The sequence below is a fragment of the Babylonia areolata genome, chromosome 9, assembly GCF_041734735.1.
Source record: "Babylonia areolata isolate BAREFJ2019XMU chromosome 9, ASM4173473v1, whole genome shotgun sequence".
In the NCBI taxonomy this organism is placed as follows: domain Eukaryota; kingdom Metazoa; phylum Mollusca; class Gastropoda; order Neogastropoda; family Buccinidae; genus Babylonia; species Babylonia areolata.
This window is the reverse complement of record NC_134884.1, coordinates 331,019-354,260: the sequence shown is the minus strand read 5'-3', so window position 1 is coordinate 354,260 and position 23,242 is coordinate 331,019. Positions and strand designations below refer to the sequence as shown.

The following is a 23,242-nucleotide window of genomic DNA, read 5'->3' as shown; positions in this document are numbered from 1 at the left end:
TCCTCTGTGAGTGTCCCTGATTTGGGCTGCTCGAACAGTTTCCTGGCGAACTGAAAGGGGTCTCGGAAGGAACAGTCTTGTGTTTTCTTTTTGCTCCTTTTCCTCCTTGCTGATTCTGCTTTACTGAGGGCACTGTGCTTTGCTGTCAGGTCGTTCCAAAGTTTATGTAGGCCCTGCTTCTCAAATTCTGAAGCTGTCTTCATCGTTTTCTTGAGCTTTCTTTTTGCATTTCGGATTTTGTCCATTTCTCGTTGTCGCCTGGATTTTTGAGGTGGTGTTCTTGTCTTTGGTTCTTTCACTCCATAGGTTTCCGGACATGTTGCGTACACGATATCTCCGTAGGTGGATAACTTGTGTCCCAAGGTGCTCTTTCCTATCAGCGCATTAAGTTTCCGAACTATTTTCTGGTCCAACTCTTCCCATTCCGTTTTTGCACTTGCAGGTGACAAATTTAGTTTCTGGCGTTTGGCTTCAAGATCTTGTACAATTGATTCGTCTGAATTATCAGCGTGGATGTCCTTGGCACTGTGGTTTGAATCCTGGCCTTGGTTTTCCTACGTCTTATCTGCTGGTGCAGTGCGCTGCTGAGCATTCGTCAGATTCTTCATACAACCCTCACGTCAAACAATGACGACCCAGCTCTGTTCGGATATTGGAGTATTAGTCCCCTCACGTCAAACAGTGACGACCCAGCTCTGTTCGGATATTGGAGTATTAGTCCTCTCACGTCAAACAATGACGACCCAGCTCTGTTCGGATATTGGAGTATTAGTCCCCTCACGTCAAACAATGGCGACCCAGCTCTGTTCGGATATTGGAGTATTAGTCCCCTCACGTCAAACAATGGCGACCCAGCTCTGTTCGGATATTGGAGTATTAGTCCTCTCACGTCAAACAATGACGACCCAGCTCTGTTCGGATATTGAGTATTAGTCCCCTCACGTCAAACAATGACGACCCAACTCTGTTCGGATATTAGAGTATTAGTCCCCTCACGTCAAACAATGACGACCCAACTCTGTTCGGATATTGGAGTATTAGTCCCCTCACGTCAAACAGTGACGACCCAGCTCTGTTCAGATATTGGAGTATTAGTCCCCTCACGTCAAACAGTGACGACCCAGTTCTGTTCGGATATTGGAGTATTAGTCCTCTCACGTCAAACAGTGACGACCCAGCTCTGTTCGGATATTGGAGTATTAGTCCTCTCACGTCAAACAGTGACGACCCAGTTCTGTTCGGATATTGGAGTATTAGTCCTCTCACGTCAAACAGTGACGACCCAGCTCTGTTCGGATATTGGAGTATTAGTCCCCTCAGGTGGTTGTCATGTTTCAGCGGTGTGTGTGTGTGTTGTGTGTGTGTGTGTGTGTGTGTGTGTGTGTGTGTGTTTCAGTGTTTTTCACAAATTTTGTTTAAAATTGAAACTAGTGGTTAATGTAAAGAAGTGATGATATTTAATTCTACAAACAAGTTAAAGCCTGTTTTTAAATTTGGTGATGCATGTTTGGATGCTGTCGATTCTTTTAAATATCTTGGCATCGAATTTAGTTGAAACGGAACTTTTTACAAAGCTAAAAAAAATTATTTATGAACAGGCTCCAAAAGCTATGTTTTCGTTTCTTCAGTCAGCCAGAAATCAAGATTTACCTTACATATCGTTCTGGACATGTACCAGACGATGATTGTTCCTATTTTGTTGTATGGTGCAGAAATATGGAGTTATGAAAAAGTAGATATGCTTGAAAAATTAGAATTATTAGAGCATTATTTTGCAGTAATCCTCCATACTCCAGTAGGAGTGAAAGGATAATTAAAACTTGAAACGTGTGTGTGTGTGTGTGTGTGTGTGTGTGTGTGTGTGTGTGTGTGTGTGTGTGTGCAGGATATCCGTGGTGTTCCGGGTACGGTCAGCACAACGTATCAAGATCTCGGACGGGGACCTGATCAAACGGCTGTTGGTCATCGTCTTCGTCTTCTCTGTCTACCTGACGGCCAGGACAGTGGCCGGCACTCCTCGGGTAGTGCAAGGTGCGTCCTCTCTGTCTTCTCTGTCTACCTGACGGCCAGGACAGTGGCCGGCACTCCTCGGGTAGTGCAAGGTGCGTCCTCTCTGTCTTCTCTGTCCTCTCTGTCTACCAGACAACGTCACTACCCGAGTAGTGCAAGGTGCGTCTTCCCTGTCTTCCCTGTCCTCTCTGTCTTCCCTGTCCTCTCTTTCTACCTGACAACGTCACTACCCGAGTAGTGCAAGGTGCGTCTTCCCTGTCTTCCCTGTCCTCTCTGTCTTCCCTGTCCTCTCTTTCTACCTGACAACGTCACTACCCGAGTAGTGCAAGGTGCGTCTTCCCTGTCTTCCCTGTCCTCTCTGTCTTCCCTGTCCTCTCTTTCTACCTGACAACGTCACTACTCGAGTAGTGCAAGGTGCGTCTTCCCTGTCTTCTCTGTCCTCTCTGTCTTCCCTGTCCTCTCTTTCTACCTGACAACGTCACTACTCGAGTAGTGCAAGGTGCGTCTTCCCTGTCTTCCCTGTCCTCTCTGTCTTCCCTGTCCTCTCTTTCTACCTGACAACGTCACTACCCGAGTAGTGCAAGGTGCGTCTTCCCTGTCTTCCCTGTCCTCTCTGTCTTCCCTGTCCTCTCTTTCTACCTGACAACGTCACTACTCGAGTAGTGCAAGGTGCGTCTTCCCTGTCTTCTCTGTCAACGTGACGGCCAGAACAGTGCAAGCTAGTGCAATTTAAGGGTGAAGGGTTATTGACGAGTCATAGTCAGTTTATTATACTAAACCGTCCTCACCCCGGTTGAACTTGTTGCCATGGAGACCAAGACACACTGTCAGTCCATGTCCAGCTTTGAAACCAACCTCAGCACTCGTCTGTTGAAAACTGCCTGTGTTGGATGGATGTTGTAACTTATTGTAATGTATTCTTATTGGAACTATTGCATTGTGAAGCGCTTAGTGCAAAATTATTTGATAATCCAGCTATAACAATAATAATAATGATAATAATAATTACAGAAGTGAAGTATAGTGTAGTGTAGTACTCTGTGTGATATCTGTTGTCCCCAGAGAGAGCGCGTCCCTACAGTGCAGCGCTACCTTTTTTTCTGCCTGTATTTTTTTCTTGAGGTGGATTTTTCAACAGGGCGTGGCCATGAACGTCGTTTTTGTGTCCGTGGAATCTGTTACGTGCGTTTCCCGTATTGTGTAGGTGAGGAATCTGTTACGTGCGTTTCCCGTGTTGTGTAGGTGAGGAATCTGTTACGTGCGTTTCCCGTGTTGTGTAGGTGAGGGATCTGTTACGTGCGTTTCCCGTGTTGTGTAGGTGAGGAATCTGTTACGTGCGTTTCCCGTGTTGTGTAGGTGAGGAATCTGTTACGTGCGTTTCCCGTGTTGTGTAGGTGAGGAATCTGTTACGTGCGTTTCCCGTGTTGTGTAGGTGAGGAATCTGTTACGTGCGTTTCCCGTGTTGTGTAGGTGAGGAATCTGTTACGTGCGTTTCCCGTGTTGTGTAGGTGAGGACGTCAGCGGCCTGAAAGCCTTCATCTGTTCCTCGGACTGGTGGGACCACTCTGCCGCCATTGGTGGGTATCGGGGGTTGTCTCCCTGTCTCTTTCTGTCTCTGTCTCTTTCTGCTGACATGTAATGGTAGGTACACCCTCATCTCCCTCATCACCCTCATCCCATCCCCACTCCCCGCCCCCACCTTCCGGCACAAGTTTAGATGTTAGCACTCCCTCCCCCCTCCCTCTTCTTTCTCTCTTCCTCTCTGTCTCCCCCTCTCTCTTCTCTTTCAATCTCCCCCTCTCTCTCTTTCCCTCTCTCTCTCTCTCACATTTGTTTGACTTCCTCTCGATCCCAAACCTCATTTATATGGTGGCCAAAGGCCGATGTACATTGAAACATTGAGTTCTGAGTTCTCTCTGTGTGTCTGTGTGACTGTCTCTATTTCTTTCTCTGTGTCTCTTTCTCTGTCTGTCTCTTTTTGTGTGTCAGTGCAGTACAGTGTGATGTAATCCACTGATGTCAGTGCGGTGTGATGTAATCCACTGATGTCAGTGCAGTGTGATGCAATCCACTGATGTCAGTGCAGTGTGATGTAATCCACTGGTGTCAGTACAGTGTGCTGTAATCCACTGATGTCAGTACAGTGTGATGTAATCCACTGATGTCAGTGCAGTGTGATGCAATCCACTGATGTCAGTGCAGTGTGATGCAATCCACTGATGTCAGTGCAGTGTGATGTAATCCACTGATGTCAGTGTGGTGTGATGTAATCCACTGATGTCAGTGCGGTGTGATGTAATCCACTGATGTCAGTGCAGTGTGATGTAATCCACTGGTGTCAGTACAGTGTGATGTAATCCACTGGTGTCAGTACAGTGTGATGTAATCCACTGATGTCAGTGCAGTGTGATGCAATCCACTGATGTCAGTACAGTGTGATGCAATCCACTGATGTCAGTACAGTGTGGTGCAATCCACTGGTGTCAGTACAGTGTGATGTCACCCACTGATGTCACTGCAATGTGATGTAATATGTATTTGTATTTCTTTTTATCACAACAGATTTCTCTGTGTGAAATTCGGGCTGCTCTCCCCAGGGAGAGTGCGTCGGTACACTACAGCGCCACCCTTTTTTTTTGTATTTTTCCTGCGTGCAGTTTTATTTGTTTTTCCTATCAAAGTGGATTTTTCTACAGAATTTTGCCAGGAACAACCGTTTTGTTGCCGTGGGTTCTTTTACGTGCACTAAGTGCATGCTGCACACGGGACCTCGGTTTATCGTCTCATCCGAATGACTAGCGTCCAGACCAACTGATATCAGTACAGAGTGATGTCACCCACTGATGTCACTGCAGTGTGATGTAATCCACTGAAGACAGTATAGTGTGATGTAATCCACTGAAGACAGTATAGTGTGATGTCATCCACTGATGTCAGTACAGAGTGATGTCACCCACTGATGTCACTGCAATGTGATGTAATCCACTGATGTCAGTATAGTGTGGTGTCCTCCACTGATGTCAGTGCAATGTGGTGTAATCAACTGATGTCAGTACAGAGTGATGTCACCCACTGATGTCACTGCAGTGTGATGTCATCCACTGATGTCAGTATAGTGTGGTGTCCTCCACTGGTGTCAGTGCAATGTGATGTAATCAACTGATGTCAGTACAGAGTGATGTCACCCACTGATGTCAGTGCAGTGTGATGTCATCCACTGATGTTAGTATAGTGTGATGTCCTCCACTGATGTCAGTGCAATGTGATGTAATCAACTGATGTCAGTATAGTGTGATGTCATCCACTGATGTCAGTATAGTGTGATGTTACCCACTGATGTCACTGCAATGTGATGTCATCCACTGATGTCAGTATAGTGTGATGTCACCCACTGATGTCACTGCAATGTGATGTCATTCACTGATGTCAGTGCAATGTGATGTAATCAACTGATGTCAGTATAGTGTGATGTCATCCACTGATGTCAGTGCAGAGTGATGTCATCCACTGATGTCAGTGCAGTGTGATGTCATCCACTGATGTCAGTATAGTGTGATGTTCTCCACTGATGTCAGTGCAATGTGATGTAATCAACTGATGTCAGTATAGTGTGATGTCATCCACTGATGTCACTGCAATGTGATGTCATCCACTGATGTCAGTGCAGAGTGATGTCATCCACTGGTGTCAGTGCAGAGTGATGTCATCCACTGATGTCAGTTCAGTGTGATGTCATCCACTGATGTCAGTTCAGTGTGATGTCATCCACTGATGTCAGTATAGTGTGATGCCATCCACTGATGTCAGTACAGTGTGATGCCATCCAATGATGTCAGTACAGTGTGATGTCATCCACTGATGTCAGTATAGTGTGATGTCATCCACTGATGTCAGTATAGTGTGATGTCATCCACTGATGTCAGTGCAGTGTGATGTCATCCACTGATGTCAGTATTGTGTGATGTCATCCACTGATGTCAGTATAGTGTGATGTCATCCATTGATGTCAGTTCAGTGTGATGTCATCCACTGATGTCAGTGCAGAGTGATGTCATCCACTGATGTCAGTGCAGAGTGATGTCATCCACTGATGTCAGTTCAGTGTGATGTCATCCACTGATGTCAGTTCAGTGTGATGTCATCCACTGATGTCAGTATAGTGTGATGTCATCCACTGATGTCAGTATAGTGTGATGCCATCCACTGATGTCAGTACAGTGTGATGTCATCCACTGATGTCAGTATAGTGTGATGTCATCCACTGATGTCAGTATAGAGTGATGTCATCCACTGATGTCAGTGCAGTGTGATGTCATCCACTGATGTCAGTGCAGAGTGATGTCATCCACTGATGTCAGTATAGTGTGATGCCATCCACTGATGTCAGTACAGTGTGATGTCATCCACTGATGTCAGTATAGTGTGATGTCATCCACTGATGTCAGTGCAGTGTGATGTCATCCACTGATGTCAGTGCAGTGTGATGTCATCCACTGATGTCAGTGCAGAGTGATGTCATCCACTGATGTCAGTACAGCGTGACGTAATCTACCAATGACGTGTCACAGCGGAGATGCTGTTCTTGCTGTGGGGGGTCAGGCTGTGCATCGTGGTGCGGAAGGCGCCCTCCGAGTTCAACGAGAGTCGCTTCATCAGCTGGGCCATCTACAACGAGTTCCTCCTTTCGCTCTTCCTCAATGTGTCCATGTGAGTTGTGGCCTTTACCATTCTACGTGTCCATGTGAGTTGTGGCCTTTACCATTCTACGTGTCCATGTGAGTTGTGGCCTTTACCATTCCATGTGTCCATGTGAGTTGTGGCCTTTACCATTCCACCTGTCCATGTGAGTTGTGGCCTTTACCATTCCATGTGTCTATGTGAGTTGTGGCCTTTACCATTCTACGTGTCCATGTGAGTTGTTGCCTTTACCATTCCACGTGTCCATGTGAGTTGTGGCCTTTACCATTCTACGTGTCCATGTGAGTTGTTGCCTTTACCATTCCATGTGTCCATGTGAGTTGTGGCCTTTACCATTCCACGTGTCCATGTGAGTTGTGGCCTTTACCATTCCACCTGTCCATGTGAGTTGTGGCCTTTACCATTCCACGTGTCTATGTGAGCTGTACCATTCCACATGTCCATGTGAGTTGTGGCCTTTACCATTCCACGTGTCCATGTGAGTTGTGGCCTTTACCATTCCACGTGTCCATGTGAGTTGTGGCCTTTACCATTCCATGTGTCCATGTGAGTTGTGGCCTTTACCATTCCACCTGTCCATGTGAGTTGTGGCCTTTACCATTCCATGTGGCTATGTGAGCTGTACCATTCCACGTGTCCATGTGAGTTGTGGCCTTTACAATTCCACGTGTCTATGTGAGCTGTACCATTCCACATGTCCATGTGAGTTGTGGCCTTTACCATTCCACGTGTCCATGTGAGTTGTGGCCTTTACCATTCCACGTGTCCATGTGAGTTGTAGCATTTCACGAGTTCATGTGAGTTGTAGCATTCCATGTGTCTATGTGAGTTGTGGCCGTTACCATTCCACGTGTCCATGTTAGTTGTGACCTTTACAATTCCACGTGTCCATGTGAGTTGTAGCCTTTACCATTCCACATGTCCATGTGAGTTGTGGCCTTTACCATTCCACGTGTCCATGTGAGTTGTAGCATTTCACGTGTCCATGTGAGTTGTAGCCTTTACCATTCCACGTGTCCATTTGAATTGTGGCCCTTAGAGTTCCTTACATTTCTTTATTTGGGTCTCCATGTTGTCACTATCAGAGTTCCAACACTTTGTTTCTTATCTCCATGTGAGTTGTGGACCTCACCATTCCGTCATTTCCTTTTTGATTGATTGATTGATTGATAGGGATACTAGCATATACTTTTGGTCAGAAAGCAAGCTCTAAGCAATGGAACAAACACAGAGTCACTTGCAGAACAGGCCATGTCATTTAGTCAAGCTAAAGCCACTCACGTGCGTCCGCTCGCACACACACACACACACACACACACACACACACACACACATATATATAGATAGATAGAGAGAGAGAGAGAGAGAGAGAGAGAGAGAGAGAGAGTCTTTTACATAACGATAAGTGCATGTTATACACGGGACCTCGGTTTATCATTTCGAGTGTCTTACATCACCACTCAAGGACTATTGTAAGGGAGAAAATTGTGGCTACTTTCGGATTCGATTCCTTGTTGTGGCCCTTTAGCATTCAAACTGTTTCATGTCTGCATGTGAGTTGTCACCCTTAGCATTCTGTTTCATGTCTCCATGTGAGTTGTCACCTTAGTATTGTGTTTCATGTCTCCATGTGAGTTGTCACCTTAGTATTGTGTTTCATGTCTCCATGTGAGTTGTCACCTTAGTATTGTGTTTCATGTCTCCATATGAGTTGTCACCTTAGTATTGTGTTTCATGTCTCCATATGAGTTGTCACCTTAGTATTGTGTTTCATGTCTCCATATGAGTTGTCACCTTAGTATTGTGTTTCATGTCTCCATGTGAGTTGTCACCTTAGTATTGTGTTTCATGTCTCCATATGAGTTGTCACCTTAGTATTGTGTTTCATGTCTCCATATGAGTTGTCACCTTAGTATTGTGTTTCATGTCTCCATGTGAGTTGTCACCTTAGTATTGTGTTTCATGTCTCCATGTGAGTTGTCACCTTAGTATTGTGTTTCATGTCTCCATATGAGTTGTCACCCTTAGCATTTCATGTTTCATGTCTCCATGTAAGCTGTCACCCTTAGCGTTCCATGTTTCATGTCTCCATGTGAGTTGTCACCCTTAGCGTTCCATGTCTCCATGTGAGTTGTCACCCTTAGCATTCTAACTTTTTCATGTCTCCGTGTGTGTTGTCAGCCTTAGTATACTATGTTTTATGTCTGCTTGTGAGTTGTCACCCTTGGCATTCTAACTGTTTCATGTCTCCATGTGAGTTGTCACCCTTAGCATTCCATGTTTCATGTCTCCGTGTGAGTTGTCACCTTAGTATACTATGTTTTATGTCTGCTTGTGAGTTGTCACCCTTGGCATTCTGTTTCACGTCTCCATGTGAGTTGTCACCCTTAGCATTCTAGCTGTTTCATGTCTCCATGTGAGTTGTCACCCTTGGCATTCTAACTGTTTCATGTCTCCATGTGAGTTGTCACCCTTAGCATTCTATGCTTCATGTCTCCATGTGAGTTGTCACCCTTGGCATTCTGTTTCATGTCTCCATGTGAGTTGTCACCTTAGTATACTATGTTTTATGTCTGCTTGTGAGTTGTCACCCTTAGCATTCTAGCTGTTTCATGTTTCCATGTGAGTTGTCACCCTTAGCATTCCATATTTCATGTCTCCATGTGAGTTGTTAGCCTTAGCATTCCATGTCTCCATGTGAGTTGTCACCCTTAGCATTCCATATTTCATGTCTCCATGTGAGTTGTTAGCCTTAGCATTCCATTTTTCATGTCTCCATGTGAGTTGTCACCCTTGGAATTCTGTGTTTCATGTCTCCATGTGAGTTGTCACCCTTAGCATTCCATGTTTCATGTCTCCATGTGAGTTGTCACCCTTAGCATTCCATGTTTCATGTCTCCATGTGAGTTGTCACCCTTAGCATTCTAACTGTTTCATGTCTCCATGTGAGTTGTCACCCCTAGCATTCCGTCTTTGCCCTCAGTCTCCCCTTAATTAAGCAGGTAGAGTTTCAGTTTCAGTTGTTCAAGGAGTCGTCACAGCATTTAGACAAATCCACATACTACATCTGTCAGGCAGACTACCTATATAACCCAACGAGCTAGTCAGGACTTGAGTGCATGCATATATATAGTCAGGACTTGAGTGCATGCATGTATATCTGTGTGCTTATCAGAGTGGATTTCTTCAGAATTCAGCAGGGATAACTGTGTGTGCACTAAACGAGAGTGATGTATGTGCAGGATCTTTCTGAAGGATCCTTTTCCCACCAACCCGGATCTGCTGTACCTGGTTCTGTTTGTTCACACCCAGCTGACCACCACCGTGACCCTGGCCTTCCTCTTTGGAACCAAGGTCAGTATGACACCAGTAGTCACCATAGAAACAAGGTCAGTATGACACCAGTAGTCACCATAGAACCAAGGTCAGTATGACACCAGTAGTCACCACAGAATCAAGGTCAGTATGACACCAGTAGTCACTATAGAACCAAGGTCAGTATGACACCAGTAGTCACTATAGAACCAAGGTCAGTATGACACCAGTAGTCACCACAGAACCAAGGTCAGTATGACACCAGTAGTCACCAAAGAACCAAAGTCAGTATGACACCAGTAGTCACCACAGAACCAAGGTCAGTATGACACCAGTAGTCGCTATAGAACCAAGGTCAGTATGACACCAGTAGTCACCAAAGAACCAAAGTCAGTATGACACCAGTAGTCACCACAGAATCAAGGTCAGTATGACACCAGTAGTCGCTATAGAACCAAGGTCAGTATGACACCAGTAGTTACTATAGAACCAAGGTCAGTATGACACCAGTAGTCACCACAGAATCAAGGTCAGTATGACACCAGTAGTCACCGCAGAACCAAGGTCAGGATGACATCAATAGTCATCATGGAACCAAGGTCAGCATGACATCAATGGTCATCATGGAACCAAGGTCAGGATGACATCAATAGTCATCATGGAACCAAGGTCAGCTTGACAGTCATCATACAATCAACGTCAGCATGACATCAATAGTCATCATGGAACCAAGGTCAGGATGACATCAATAGTCATCATGGAACCAAGGTCAGCTTGACAGTCATCATACAATCAACGTCAGCATGACATCAATAGTCATCATAGAACCAAGGTCAGCATGACATCAATAGTCATCATAGAACCAAGGTCAGCATGACATCAATAGTCATCATAGAACCAAGGTCAGCATGACATCAATAGTGACCATAGAACCAAGGTCAGCATGACATCAATAGTCATCACAGAACCAAGGTCAGCATGACATCAATAGTCATCATAGAACCAAGGTCAGCATGACATCAATAGTCATCATAGAACCAAGGTCAGCATGACAGCAGTAGTCACCATAGAACCAAGGTCAGCATTACATCAATAGTCACCATAGAACCAAGGTCAGCATGACATCAATAGTCATCATAGAACCAAGGTCAGCATGACAGCAGTAGTCACCATAGAACCAAGGTCAGCATGACAGCAGTAGTCACCATAGAACCAAGGTCAGCATGACAGCAGTAGTCACCATAGAACCAAGGTCAGCATGACAGCAGTAGTCACCATAGAACCAAGGTCAGCTTGACATCAATAGTCATCATAGAACCAAGGCCAGCATGACAGCAGTAGTCACCATAGAACCAAGGTCAGCATGACAGCAGTAGTCACCATAGAACCAAGGTCAGCATGACATCAATAGTGACCATAGAACCAAGGTCAGCTTGACATCAATAGTCATCATAGAACCAAGGTCAGCTTGACATCAATAGTCATCATAGAACCAAGATCAGCATGACAGCAGTAGTCACCATAGAACCAAGGTCAGCATGACAGCAGTAGTCACCATAGAACCAAGGTCAGCATGACAGCAGTAGTCACCATAGAACACATAGAAGGTGTGACACCATCATGTACAACTGCTGTTTTCACATAATGTATACCATACCTGTTACATTGTCACATAATGTATATCATACCTGTTACATTGTCTGACAACCACCTTCACTCTAATGTATATCATACCTGTTACATTGTCTGACAGCCACCTTCACTCTAATGTATATCATACCTGTTACATTGTCTGACAACCACCTTCACTCTAATGTATATCATACCTGTTACATTGTCTGACAACCACCTTCACTCTAATGTATATCATACCTGTTACATTGTCTGACAGCCACCTTCACTCTAATGTATATCATACCTGTTACATTGTCTGACAACCACCTTCACTCTAATGTATATCATACCTGTTACATTGTCTGACAGCCACCTTCACTCTAATGTATATCATACCTATTACATTGTCTGACAACCACCTTCACTCTAATGTATATCATACCTGTTACATTGTCTGACAACCACCTTCACTCTAATGTATATCATACCTGTTACATTGTCTGACAACCACCTTCACTCTAATGTATATCATACCTGTTACATTGTCTGACAGCCACCTTCACTCTAATGTATATCATACCTGTTACATTGTCTGACAACCACCTTCACTCTAATGTATATCATACCTGTTACATTGTCTGACAACCACCTTCACTCTAATGTATATCATACCTGTTACATTGTCTGACAACCACCTTCACTCTAATGTATATCATACCTGTTACATTGTCTGACAACCACCTTCACTCTAATGTATATCATACCTGTTACATTGTCTGACAACCACCTTCACTCTAATGTATATCATACCTGTTACCTTGTCTGACAACCACCTTCACTCTAATGTATATCATACCTGTTACATTGTCTGACAACCACCTTCACTCTAATGTATATCATACCTGTTACATTGTCTGACAACCACCTTCACTCTAATGTATATCATACCTGTTACATTGTCTGACAACCACCTTCACTCTAATGTATATCATACCTGTTACATTGTCTGACAACCACCTTCACTCTGGCTTTTCTCTTTGGAACCAAAGTGAGTGTACAGACTACTTTACCTCCAAAAAGGTTTGACAGGCCAGGTGTATGTGTACATACGAGTACATACCCAGTGTACAGGTAAGTACCACACTGTCATACAGTGCTGTGATAAGTCATACTTGTACCTGTAAACCTACCTGGTGTAGTGTGATGGCACAGTACTGTGCCATACCTACTGGCCTACCTGGTGTACCGTGTGATGACACCATAGTGTGCTATGTATCACAGACCTACCTGGTGTACAGTGTGATGACACCATAGTGTGCTATGTATCACAGACCTACCTGGTGTACAGTGTGATGACACAGTACTGTGCTATACCTACTGGCCTACCTGGTGTACAGTGTGATGACACAGTACTGTGCTATACCTACTGGCCTACCTGGTGTACAGTGTGATGACACCATAGTGTGCTATGTATCACAGACCTACCTGGTGTACAGTGTGATGACACAGTACTGTGCTATACCTACTGGCCTACCTGGTGTACAGTGTGATGACACAGTACTGTGCTATGTATCACAGACCTACCTGGTGTACAGTGTGATGACACAGTACTGTGCTATGTATCACAGACCTACCTGGTGTACAGTGTGATGACACCATAGAGTGCTATGTATCACAGGCCAACCTGGTGTACCGTGTGATGACACAGTACTGTGCTATGTATCACAGACCTACCTGGTGTACAGTGTGATGACACAGTACTGTGCTATGTATCACAGACATACCTGGTGTACAGTGTGATGACACAGTACTGTGCTATGTATCACAGGCCAACCTGGTGTACCGTGTGATGACACCATAGGGTGCTATATATCACAGACCTACCTGGTGTACAGTGTGATGACACAGTACTGTGCTATACCTACTGGCCTACCTGGTGTACAGTGTGATGACACCATAGTGTGCTATGTATCACAGACCTACCTGGTGTACAGTGTGATGACACAGTACTGTGCCATACCTACTGGCCTACCTGGTGTACAGTGTGATGACACCATAGTGTGCTATGTATCACAGACCTACCTGGTGTACAGTGTGATGACACCATAGTGTGCTATGTATCACAGACCTACCTGGTGTACAGTGTGATGACACAGTACTGTGCTATGTATCACAGACATACCTGGTGTACAGTGTGATGACACCATAGTGTGCTATGTATCACAGACCTACCTGGTGTACAGTGTGATGACACCATAGTGTGCTATGTATCAGACCTACCTGGTGTACCGTGTGATGACACCATAGTGTGCTATGTATCAGACCTACCTGGTGTACAGTGTGATGACACCATAGGGTACTATGTATCACAGACCTACCTGGTGTACAGTGTGATGACAGTACTGTGCTATACCTGCAGGCCTACCTGGTGTATAAGTACCGTGGCAAGGAGCAGACCTCTCAGGGGGGAGGCACCACCATGATCAGCAGAGGGTCCAAGTACAACAAAGCCTCCAACCTGATCCCCCCCACCTCCCTCACCAACCCCGTCGCCTCCAACGGCGGCTTTGGGGACAGGGGGGAGGAGGAGGAGTGTGAGAGCTTTCTGGAGAAAGACATACAGGTGAGTCAGCAGAAATATAGACAGGTGAGTCAACCGAAAGATGTGTACAAGGGATGTGGTGTGTGTAGCCGATGTGAGGGATGAGTGTGTGGCCGACGTGAGGGATGTGGTATGTGTGGCCGATGTGTACGTGGGATGTGGTGTGTGTGGCCGATGTGTACAAGGGATGTGGTGTGTGGCCGATGTGTACAAGGGATGTGGTGTGTGGCCGATGTGAGAGATGTGTGTGTGGCCGATGTGTACAAGGAATGTGTGTGGCTGATGTGTACAAAGGGATGTGGTATGTGTGGCCGATGTGTACAAGGGATGTGGTGTGTGACCAATGTGAGGGATGTGTGTGTGGCCAATGTGTACATGGGATGTGGTGTGTATGGCCGATGTGAAGGATACGGTGCATGTGGCCAATGTGTACATGGCATGTGGTGTGTGGCCGATGTATACATGGGATGTGGTTTGTGTGGCCAATGTGTACATGGCATGTGGTGTGTGGCTGATGTGTACATGGGATGTGGTTTGTGTGGCCAATGTGTACATGGCATGTGGTGTGTGGCCGATGTGTACATGGGATGTGGTTTGTGGCTGATGTGAGGGATGTGGTGTGTGTGGCCGATGTGTACAAGGGTTGTGGTGTGTGTGGCCGATGTGTTCGTGGGATGTGGTGTGTGTGGCCGATGTGTACAAGGGATGTGGTGTGTATAGGCGATGTGAGGGATGTGGTGTGTATGGCCGATGTGTACCTGGATGTGGTGTGTGTGCCGTTGTGAGGGATGTGGTGTGTGGCCGATGTGTAAATGGAATGTGGTGTGTGTGGCCGATGTGTACATGGGATGTGGTGTGTAGCCGATGTATACATTGGATGTGGTGTGTATGCCTGATTTTGAGGGATGTGGTGTGTTAAGCCAATGTGTACCTGAGATGTGGTGTGTGTGATCGATGTGTATATGGACCACGTGCTGTGTGATGTACATGGACCACGTGCTGTGTGATGACATGGACCATGTGCTGTGTGATGTACATGGACCACATGCTGTGTGATGTACATGGACCACGTGCTGTGTGATGTACATGTGTGATGTACATGGACCACGTGCTGTGTGATGTACATGGACCACATGCTGTGTGATGACATGGACCATGTGTGTGATGTCATGGACCACATGCTGTGTGATGTACGTGGACCACCTGCTGTGTGATGACATGGACCATGTGCTGTGTGATGTACATGGACCACATGCTGTGTGATGACATGGACCATGTGTGTGATGTACATGGACCACGTGCTGTGTGATGTACATGGACCAGTTGCTGTGTGATGACATGGACCACATGGTGTGTGATGACATGGACCACATGGTGTGTGATGACATGGACCACATGTTGTGTGATGTACATGGACCACATGCTGTGTGATGACATGGACCACATGGTGTGTGATGACATGGACCATGTGTGTGATGACATGGACCACATGCTGTGTGATGACATGGACCACATGGTGTGTGATGACATGGACCATGTGTGTGATGACATGGACCACATGTTGTGTGATGTACATGTGTGATGTACATGGACCACATGGTGTGTGATGACATGGACCACATGTTGTGTGATGTACATGTGTGATGTACATGGACCACATGGTGTGTGATGACATGGACCACATGTTGTGTGATGTACATGTGTGATGTACATGGACCACATGGTGTGTGATGACATGGACCACATGTTGTGTGATGTACATGTGTGATGTACATGGACCACATGGTGTGTGATGTACATGGACCACATGCTGTGTGATGACATGGACCACCTGCTGTGTGATGTACATGGACCATGTGCTGTGTGATGACATGGACCACATGCTGTGTGATGTACGTGGACAACATGCTGTGTGATGATATGGACCATGTGCTGTGTGATGTACATGGACCACGTGCTGTGTGTGTGATGACATGGACCACGTGGACCACGTGCTGTGTGATGTACATGGATGGACCACGTGCTGTGTGTGTGATGACATGGACCACGTACTGTGTGTGTGATGACATGGACCACGTGGACCACGTACTGTGTGATGACATGGACCACGTGCTGTGTGTGTGATGACATGGACCACGTTCTGTGTGCGTGATGACATGGACCACGTGCTGTGTGATGACATGGACCACGTGCTGTGTGTGTGATGACATGGACCACGTTCTGTGTGATTACATGGACCACGTGATGTGTGCGTGATGACATGGACCACGTGCTGTGTTATGACATGGACCACGTGCTGTGTGATTACATGGACCACGTGATGTGTGTGTGATGACATGGACCACGTGCTGTGTGTGTGATGACATGGACCACGTTCTGTGTGATTACATGGACCACGTGATGTGTGTGTGATGACATGGACCACGTGCTGTGTTATGACATGGACCACGTGCTGTGTTATGACATGGACCACGTGCTGTGTGTGTGATGACATGGACCACGTGCTGTGTTATGACATGGACCACGTGCTGTGTATGTGTGATGACATGGACCACGTGCTGTGTGTGTGATGACATGGACCACGTGCTGTGTTATGACATGGACCACGTGCTGTGTGATGACATGGACCACGTGCTGTGTATGTGTGATGACATGGACCACGTGCTGTGTTATGACATGGACCACGTGCTGTGTGATGACATGGACCACGTGCTGTGTATGTGTGATGACATGGACCACGTGCTGTGTGTGTGATGACATGGACCACGTGCTGTGTGTGTGATGACATGGACCACGTGCTGTGTGTGTGATGACATGGACCACGTGCTGTGCAGGAGGAGTTCCGACGCCTGTACACGCAGCTGGAGGTGCTGAAGCAGCGCAACATGAAGCTGGGCAACAGACACCTGCAGCACAAACTGTCCGCTATGACGGAGGCCGCCACGAAGGACGACCCCCCCGCGGACTGCCCCCTCCCCCCGTCCCCCAACCTGGCCTCCAAACGGATCGTCATCAACCTGGATGATTACAACGAATCCACCAACGTATAGCACCGGCCTCCCATCCCCCGACACCTGCCCCACCCTCTCCACTTCTCTTCCTCCTCCTCCCACCCTCCCCCACCTCTCTCTCTCTCTCTCTACACTGATCATCAAATGCTGGGTTTCAGTGTGACCTGGGTGCAATGTGACCTGGGTGCAATGTGACCTGGGTAGAACAGCAAGCAGGACCAACCCACTGACGCAGCAACTATCCACACGCGCAGCATGACAACTAAAGCAACTATTTACACGCGCATCATGACGATAGCTACGGGAATTATCCACACGAACAGCATGACAACTACAACTACTGTCCACACGCGCAGCATGAAAAGTACAGTAACTATCCACACGCGCAGCATGACGAAGGCTACAGGAACTAGCCGCGCACAGTACTAAAGTAGAATGCTCGACAAGGTTCTGCTTTCTCCTCATGTCCTGAACATGGACTTGTGGAAGTCACACAGGCCACGTCCAAACATTCCTGTCTGTGTGGAACAGAAACAGTGCTCTGCTGGATCCTGTTCTGGGGAGCACTAAACTGAACAGGGTTCCCATGTTCAGTCCACAAACTACATGACGAACGGTCCGGCAAGCAGTGGGCTGGCCAGGCGACGGTTAATGTGTTGTGTCAGGTGTGACCTGTGTCGTCACCAGCTAATGTGTTGTCAGGTGTGACACTGAACTGAAGGTGACCTGTGTCGTCACCAGCTAATGTGTTGTCAGGTGTGACACTGAACTGAAGGTGACCTGTGTCGTCACCAGCTAATGTGTTGTCAGGGTGTGACACACTGAACTGCACGTGACCTGTGTCGTCACCAGTGTGTGCTGACTGACGTGTGGGATTCTGAACCAGGACCACAGTGTTGGGCAACACGTGTGCTGGTGCTGTGTGTGTGTGTGTGTGTGTGCGAGAAAAGTTTCACGATGGGGTGTGCAGACCCAGACACCAGGTGTCAAGACCCTTTCACCCCATCATTCCTCTGTGCAGAGCTTTCGCCAGTGCTAGAATTCCAGTGGCCAGGCCGCCACGTGACCTCAACACACCTGTCAGCTGACGTCGTCTTCTCTGTGCTGTGCGTGGATCTGCAGACTCCTGAAGGTTGTCACCACTCAGGTCAACACCTGGACTGGGGTCCAGGACACCTAGTCTACACCTGGTGTCCACTGACCGGTCCCTCTGTAACGTTGGGCTGGCCTCAATCATCCTTTTCTCTGTCTATGGCTTGAATCAACGGTTTACACGTGCCTGAGCCTTTTCCTCTGCCAGCACCACGATCGTCAGACCCCAGCCCCACAGAGAGGGGTGGGGGGAGGGAGCAGGGGGAGCAGTACAACGAGTGGCAGCCACAGCACGTGAGGCACGTTCAGTCGGCCAGAGAGCAGGCCCTCTGTCAGTCCTCACCTTGGGTGACAGTGGACCTGGCCACGGAGAGAACGAGACCTTTACACCCTGTGCTGCTGCTGCGGGTGTTGCTCCACCCCGTGTCTGTGCACTGGCCCTAGCGATGTACACAGCACCACGCCCACGTCCCTCACTGTCAGCACTCAGGCACTGACTCAGGAAGCCACGGTGAGTCCGGCGGACAGAAGAGTTGTCAGCACCACAACAATGTCTCTCTCGTTCACTGTACACGGGTCATGCGGGAACAAAACTGCAACAGTTGAGAGCTGTGCACCCCCCCAGGAACACATGATCAACTGTCATTATTTTGGTCTTTCAGCAGTGTCGTCCATGTGACTTGATCACGTTGCCAGTTAGCATCCAGCAGGTGCCGAGGGCTGGCAGTGACAGTTGTTAGCTTCTCAGTATTCTCGGCCTCTCGTCGTCTGCACATCTCCTGTCCAAGCTGCACAGTCACTGTGGACAGCATGTGTTGTCCATGTTAGTCCTGTCCAAGCCGCACAGTCACTGTGGACAGCATGTGTTGTCCATGTTAGTCACCCAGTTCCTGCAGCCAGGAGAAACAAGTGTGACTGAAGAGGCCTTGCTTGGTGACAGCCTTCACTTCCTTGATGTGTGTGATGTTGAGACGTGAGTGTTGTGTTGCCTGTCGCTGGCCGTCAGACTGGAAGCCTTCATGTTCATCTCTGCTCTGGGACTGCACACAGCCTCGTGCCAACAGCTCACCCCAACAGTGATTCAACATAACGTGAAATTCGATTTAAGTGACCTTTGATGAACTGATCACTTCATCCATGACAATCTGGTGTTTCCAATTCCCTGCACTGTGTCCCATGATGCCCATCACTTGACTCCACCCCACCCCACCCCCATCAGTCCCCACCTCCTTGTTTACGCCCAACCCATTTACCCATTTCGCCCCAACACCTTACTCATTCACCCCAACACCTTACAACTCATTCACCCCCAACACCTTACCCATTCACCCCCAACACCTTTCCCACCCTCCCCAACACCTTACCCATTCACCCAAACACCTTACCCATTCACCCAAACACCTTACTCATTCATCCCCACCCACCCCAACACCTTACTCATTCACCCCAACACCTTACTCATTCATCCCCACCCACCCCAACACCTTACCCATTTCGCCCCACCTTACTCATTCACCCCAACACCTTACCCATTAACCCCCGACACCTTACCCGTTCACTCCCCCACACCTTACCCTTTTCGCCCCAACATCTTACCCATTACCCCCCCCCCCAACATCTTGCCCATTCACCCCCGCCTCAACACCTTACCCATTCACCCCCAACGTCTTACCCATTAACCCCCCAACACCTATTTCACACACACACACCTCTTACCCATTTCACCCCAACATCTTACCCATTTCACCCCAACACCCAACCCATTTTTACACCCCACCCCACCCCCACCACACCTTACCCATTTTAACCCCAACACCTTGCCCATTTTAACACCACCGCCCCCACAACACCTTACCCAAGACACCTTATCCGGTTCACCCACAACACCTAAACTAGTTTACCCCGATCACGTTGCCTACTTTATTCCTAACATCTGTGCTTTTTTTATTTCGCCGGACAACGTGCCCTTGTCTAGGTCACCCAACACCATGTCTAGGTTACCCCCAACACCTTGTTCACCTTGTCTAGGTTACCCCAACACCATGCCTAGGTCACCCCAACACCTTGTTCACCTTGCCTAGATCACCCCAACACCTTGTCTAGGTCACCTTAACACCTTTGCTTGATGACCCCCAAACACCTTGCCTGGTTCCCCCACCCCCACCCCCCAAACACCTTGCCTGGTTCCCCCACCCTCACCCCCCAAACACCTTGCCTGGTTCCCCCACCCTCACCCCCCAAACAACTTTCCTGGTTACCCCCACCCCCCAAACACCTATCCTGGTTCCTTCCCAGCCAAACACCTTTCCTGCTTACCCCCACCCCCAACACCTATCCTGCTTCCCTCCCCCCCACCTCCCAAACATCTTGCCTGGTTCCCTCCCACCCCCACCCCCCAAACACCTATCCTGGTTCCCCCCCCCCCACCTCCCAAACATCTTGCCTGGTTCCCTCCACCCCACCCCCCCACCCCCAAACACCTTTCCTGTTTACCCCAGCCACCCCCCAAACATCTTGCCTGGTTCCCTCCCACCCCCACCCCCCAAACACCTTTCCTGTTTACCTAACCCCCACCCCACCCCTCCATACTCCTTGCCTGGTTCCCCCCGCCCCCCCAAACACCTTGCCTGGTTACCCCCACCACCCCTCCCACCCCCAAACACCTTTCCTGTTTACCCCACCCCCACCAACACCTTTCCTGGTTACCTAACCCCCACCCCACCCCTACACACTCCTTGCCTGGTTCCCCCCCACCCCCACCAAAACCTTTCCTGGTTACCTAACCCCCACCCACCCCTCCATACACCTTGCCTCTCCCCCAAACACCTTGCCTGGTTCTCCCCCCCCCCCCCCCAACTGCTCCACCTCTCCCCCAAACACCTTGCCTGGCCTCCCCCCCCCCCTGCTCCGCCTCTCCCCCAAACACCTTGCCTGGTCCCCCCCCCCACCCCCTGCTCCGCCTCCCCCCCAAACACCTTGCCTGGTCCCCCCCCTCCCCCCTGCTCCGCCTCTCCCCCAAACACCTTGCCTGGTCCCCCCCCTCCCCCCTGCTCCGCCTCTCCCCCAAACACCTTGCCTGGTCCCCCCCCTCCTCCCCCCTGCTCCGCCTCCCCCCCAAACACCTTGCCTGGTTCCCCCCACCCCCTGCTCCACCTCTCCCCCAAACACCTTGCCTGGTTCTCCCCCCCCCCCCCCAACTGCTCCACCTCCCCCCCAAACACTTTGCCTGGCCGCCCCCCCCCCCCTGCTCCGCCTCCCCCCCCCCCCAAACACCTTGCCTGCTCCCCCCCCCCCCCAACTGCTCCACCTCTCCCCCAAACACCTTGCCTTGTTCCACCCCCCCCTGCTCCGCCTCTCCCCCAAACACCTTGCCTCGTCCCCCCCCCACCCCCAAACACCTTGCCTGGTCCCCCCACCCCACCCCCTGCTCCGCCTCTCCCCCAAACACCTTGCCTGGTCCCCCCACCCCACCCCCTGCTCCGCCTCTCCCCCAAACACCTTGCCTGGTCCCCCCACCCCCAAACACCTTGCCTGGTCCCCCCCCCACCCCCTGCTCCGCCTCTCCCCCAAACACCTTGCCTGCTCCCCCCCCCCTCCCCCCCCCTGCTCCGCCTCTCCCCCAAACACCTTGCCTGGTCCCCCCCCCCCCCTGCTCCGCCTTTCCCCCAAACACCTTGCCTGGTTCCCCCCCCACCCCCAAACACCTTGCCTGGTTCCCCCCCCCACCCCCTGCTCCGCCTCTCCCCCAAACACCTTGCCTGGTCCCCCCCCCCACCCCCAAACACCTTGCCTGGTTCCCCCCCCCCTGCTCCGCCTCCCCCCCAAACACCTTGCCTGGTCCCCCCCCCCCCTGCTCCGCCTCTCCCCCAAACACCTTGCCTGGTCCCCCCCCCACCCCCAAACACCTTGCCTGGTCCCCACCCACCCCCTGCTCCACCTCTCCCCCAAACACCTTGCCTGGTTCTCCCCCCCCCCCCCCAACTGCTCCACCTCCCCCCCAACTGCTCCACCTCCCCCCCAAACACTTTGCCTGGCCGCCCCCCCCCCCCCCTGCTCCGCCTCCCCCCCCCCCAACACCTTGCCTGCTTCCCCCCCCCCAACTGCTCCACCTCTCCCCCAAACACCTTGCCTGGTTCCACCCCCCCCTGCTCCGCCTCTCCCCCAAACACCTTGCCTGGTCCCCCCCCACCCCCAAACACCTTGCCTGGTCCCCCCACCCCACCCCCTGCTCCGCCTCTCCCCCAAACACCTTCCTGGTCCCCCCCCACCCCCAAACACCTTGCCTGGTTCCACCCCCCCCTGCTCCGCCTCTCCCCCAAACACCTTGCCTGGTCCCCCCCCACCCCCAAACACCTTGCCTGGTCCCCCCACCCCACCCCCTGCTCCGCCTCTCCCCCAAACACCTTGCCTGGTCCCCCCCCCCCACCCCCAAACACCTTGCCTGGTTCCCCCCCACCCTGCCCCCCCCCCCCACCCCCAAACACCTTGCCTGGTTCCCCCCCACCCCCAAACACCTTGCCTGGTCCCCCCCCCCCCCCTGCTCCGCCTCCCCCCCAAACACCTTGCCTGGTTCCACCCCCCCCTGCTCCGCCTCTCCCCCAAACACCTTGCCTGGTCCCCCCCCACCCCCAAACACCTTGCCTGGTCCCCCCACCCCACCCCCTGCTCCGCCTCTCCCCCAAACACCTTCCTGGTCCCCCCCCACCCCCAAACACCTTGCCTGGTTCCACCCCCCCCTGCTCCGCCTCTCCCCCAAACACCTTGCCTGGTCCCCCCCCACCCCCAAACACCTTGCCTGGTCCCCCCACCCCACCCCCTGCTCCGCCTCTCCCCCAAACACCTTGCCTGGTCCCCCCCCCCACCCCCAAACACCTTGCCTGGTTCCCCCCCACCCTGCCCC

At 50.0% G+C, this 23,242-nt stretch overlaps 1 protein-coding gene across 1 annotated transcript in view; it reads left to right on the top strand.

Annotated features, from left to right (window-relative positions):
* LOC143285669 (putative G-protein coupled receptor CG31760) overlaps positions 1-17,289 on the top strand; it is a 143,853-nt gene extending 126,564 nt beyond the window's left edge. Inside the window, exons 9-14 of the mRNA XM_076593067.1 lie at positions 1,886-2,031; positions 3,519-3,587; positions 6,579-6,717; positions 9,951-10,062; positions 14,057-14,260; positions 17,074-17,289. Of these exons, the coding sequence (XP_076449182.1) occupies positions 1,886-2,031; positions 3,519-3,587; positions 6,579-6,717; positions 9,951-10,062; positions 14,057-14,260; positions 17,074-17,289 (886 nt within the window). The remainder of the gene's footprint in view (positions 1-1,885; positions 2,032-3,518; positions 3,588-6,578; positions 6,718-9,950; positions 10,063-14,056; positions 14,261-17,073) is intronic.
* The last annotated feature ends 5,953 nt before the right edge of the window (positions 17,290-23,242 follow it).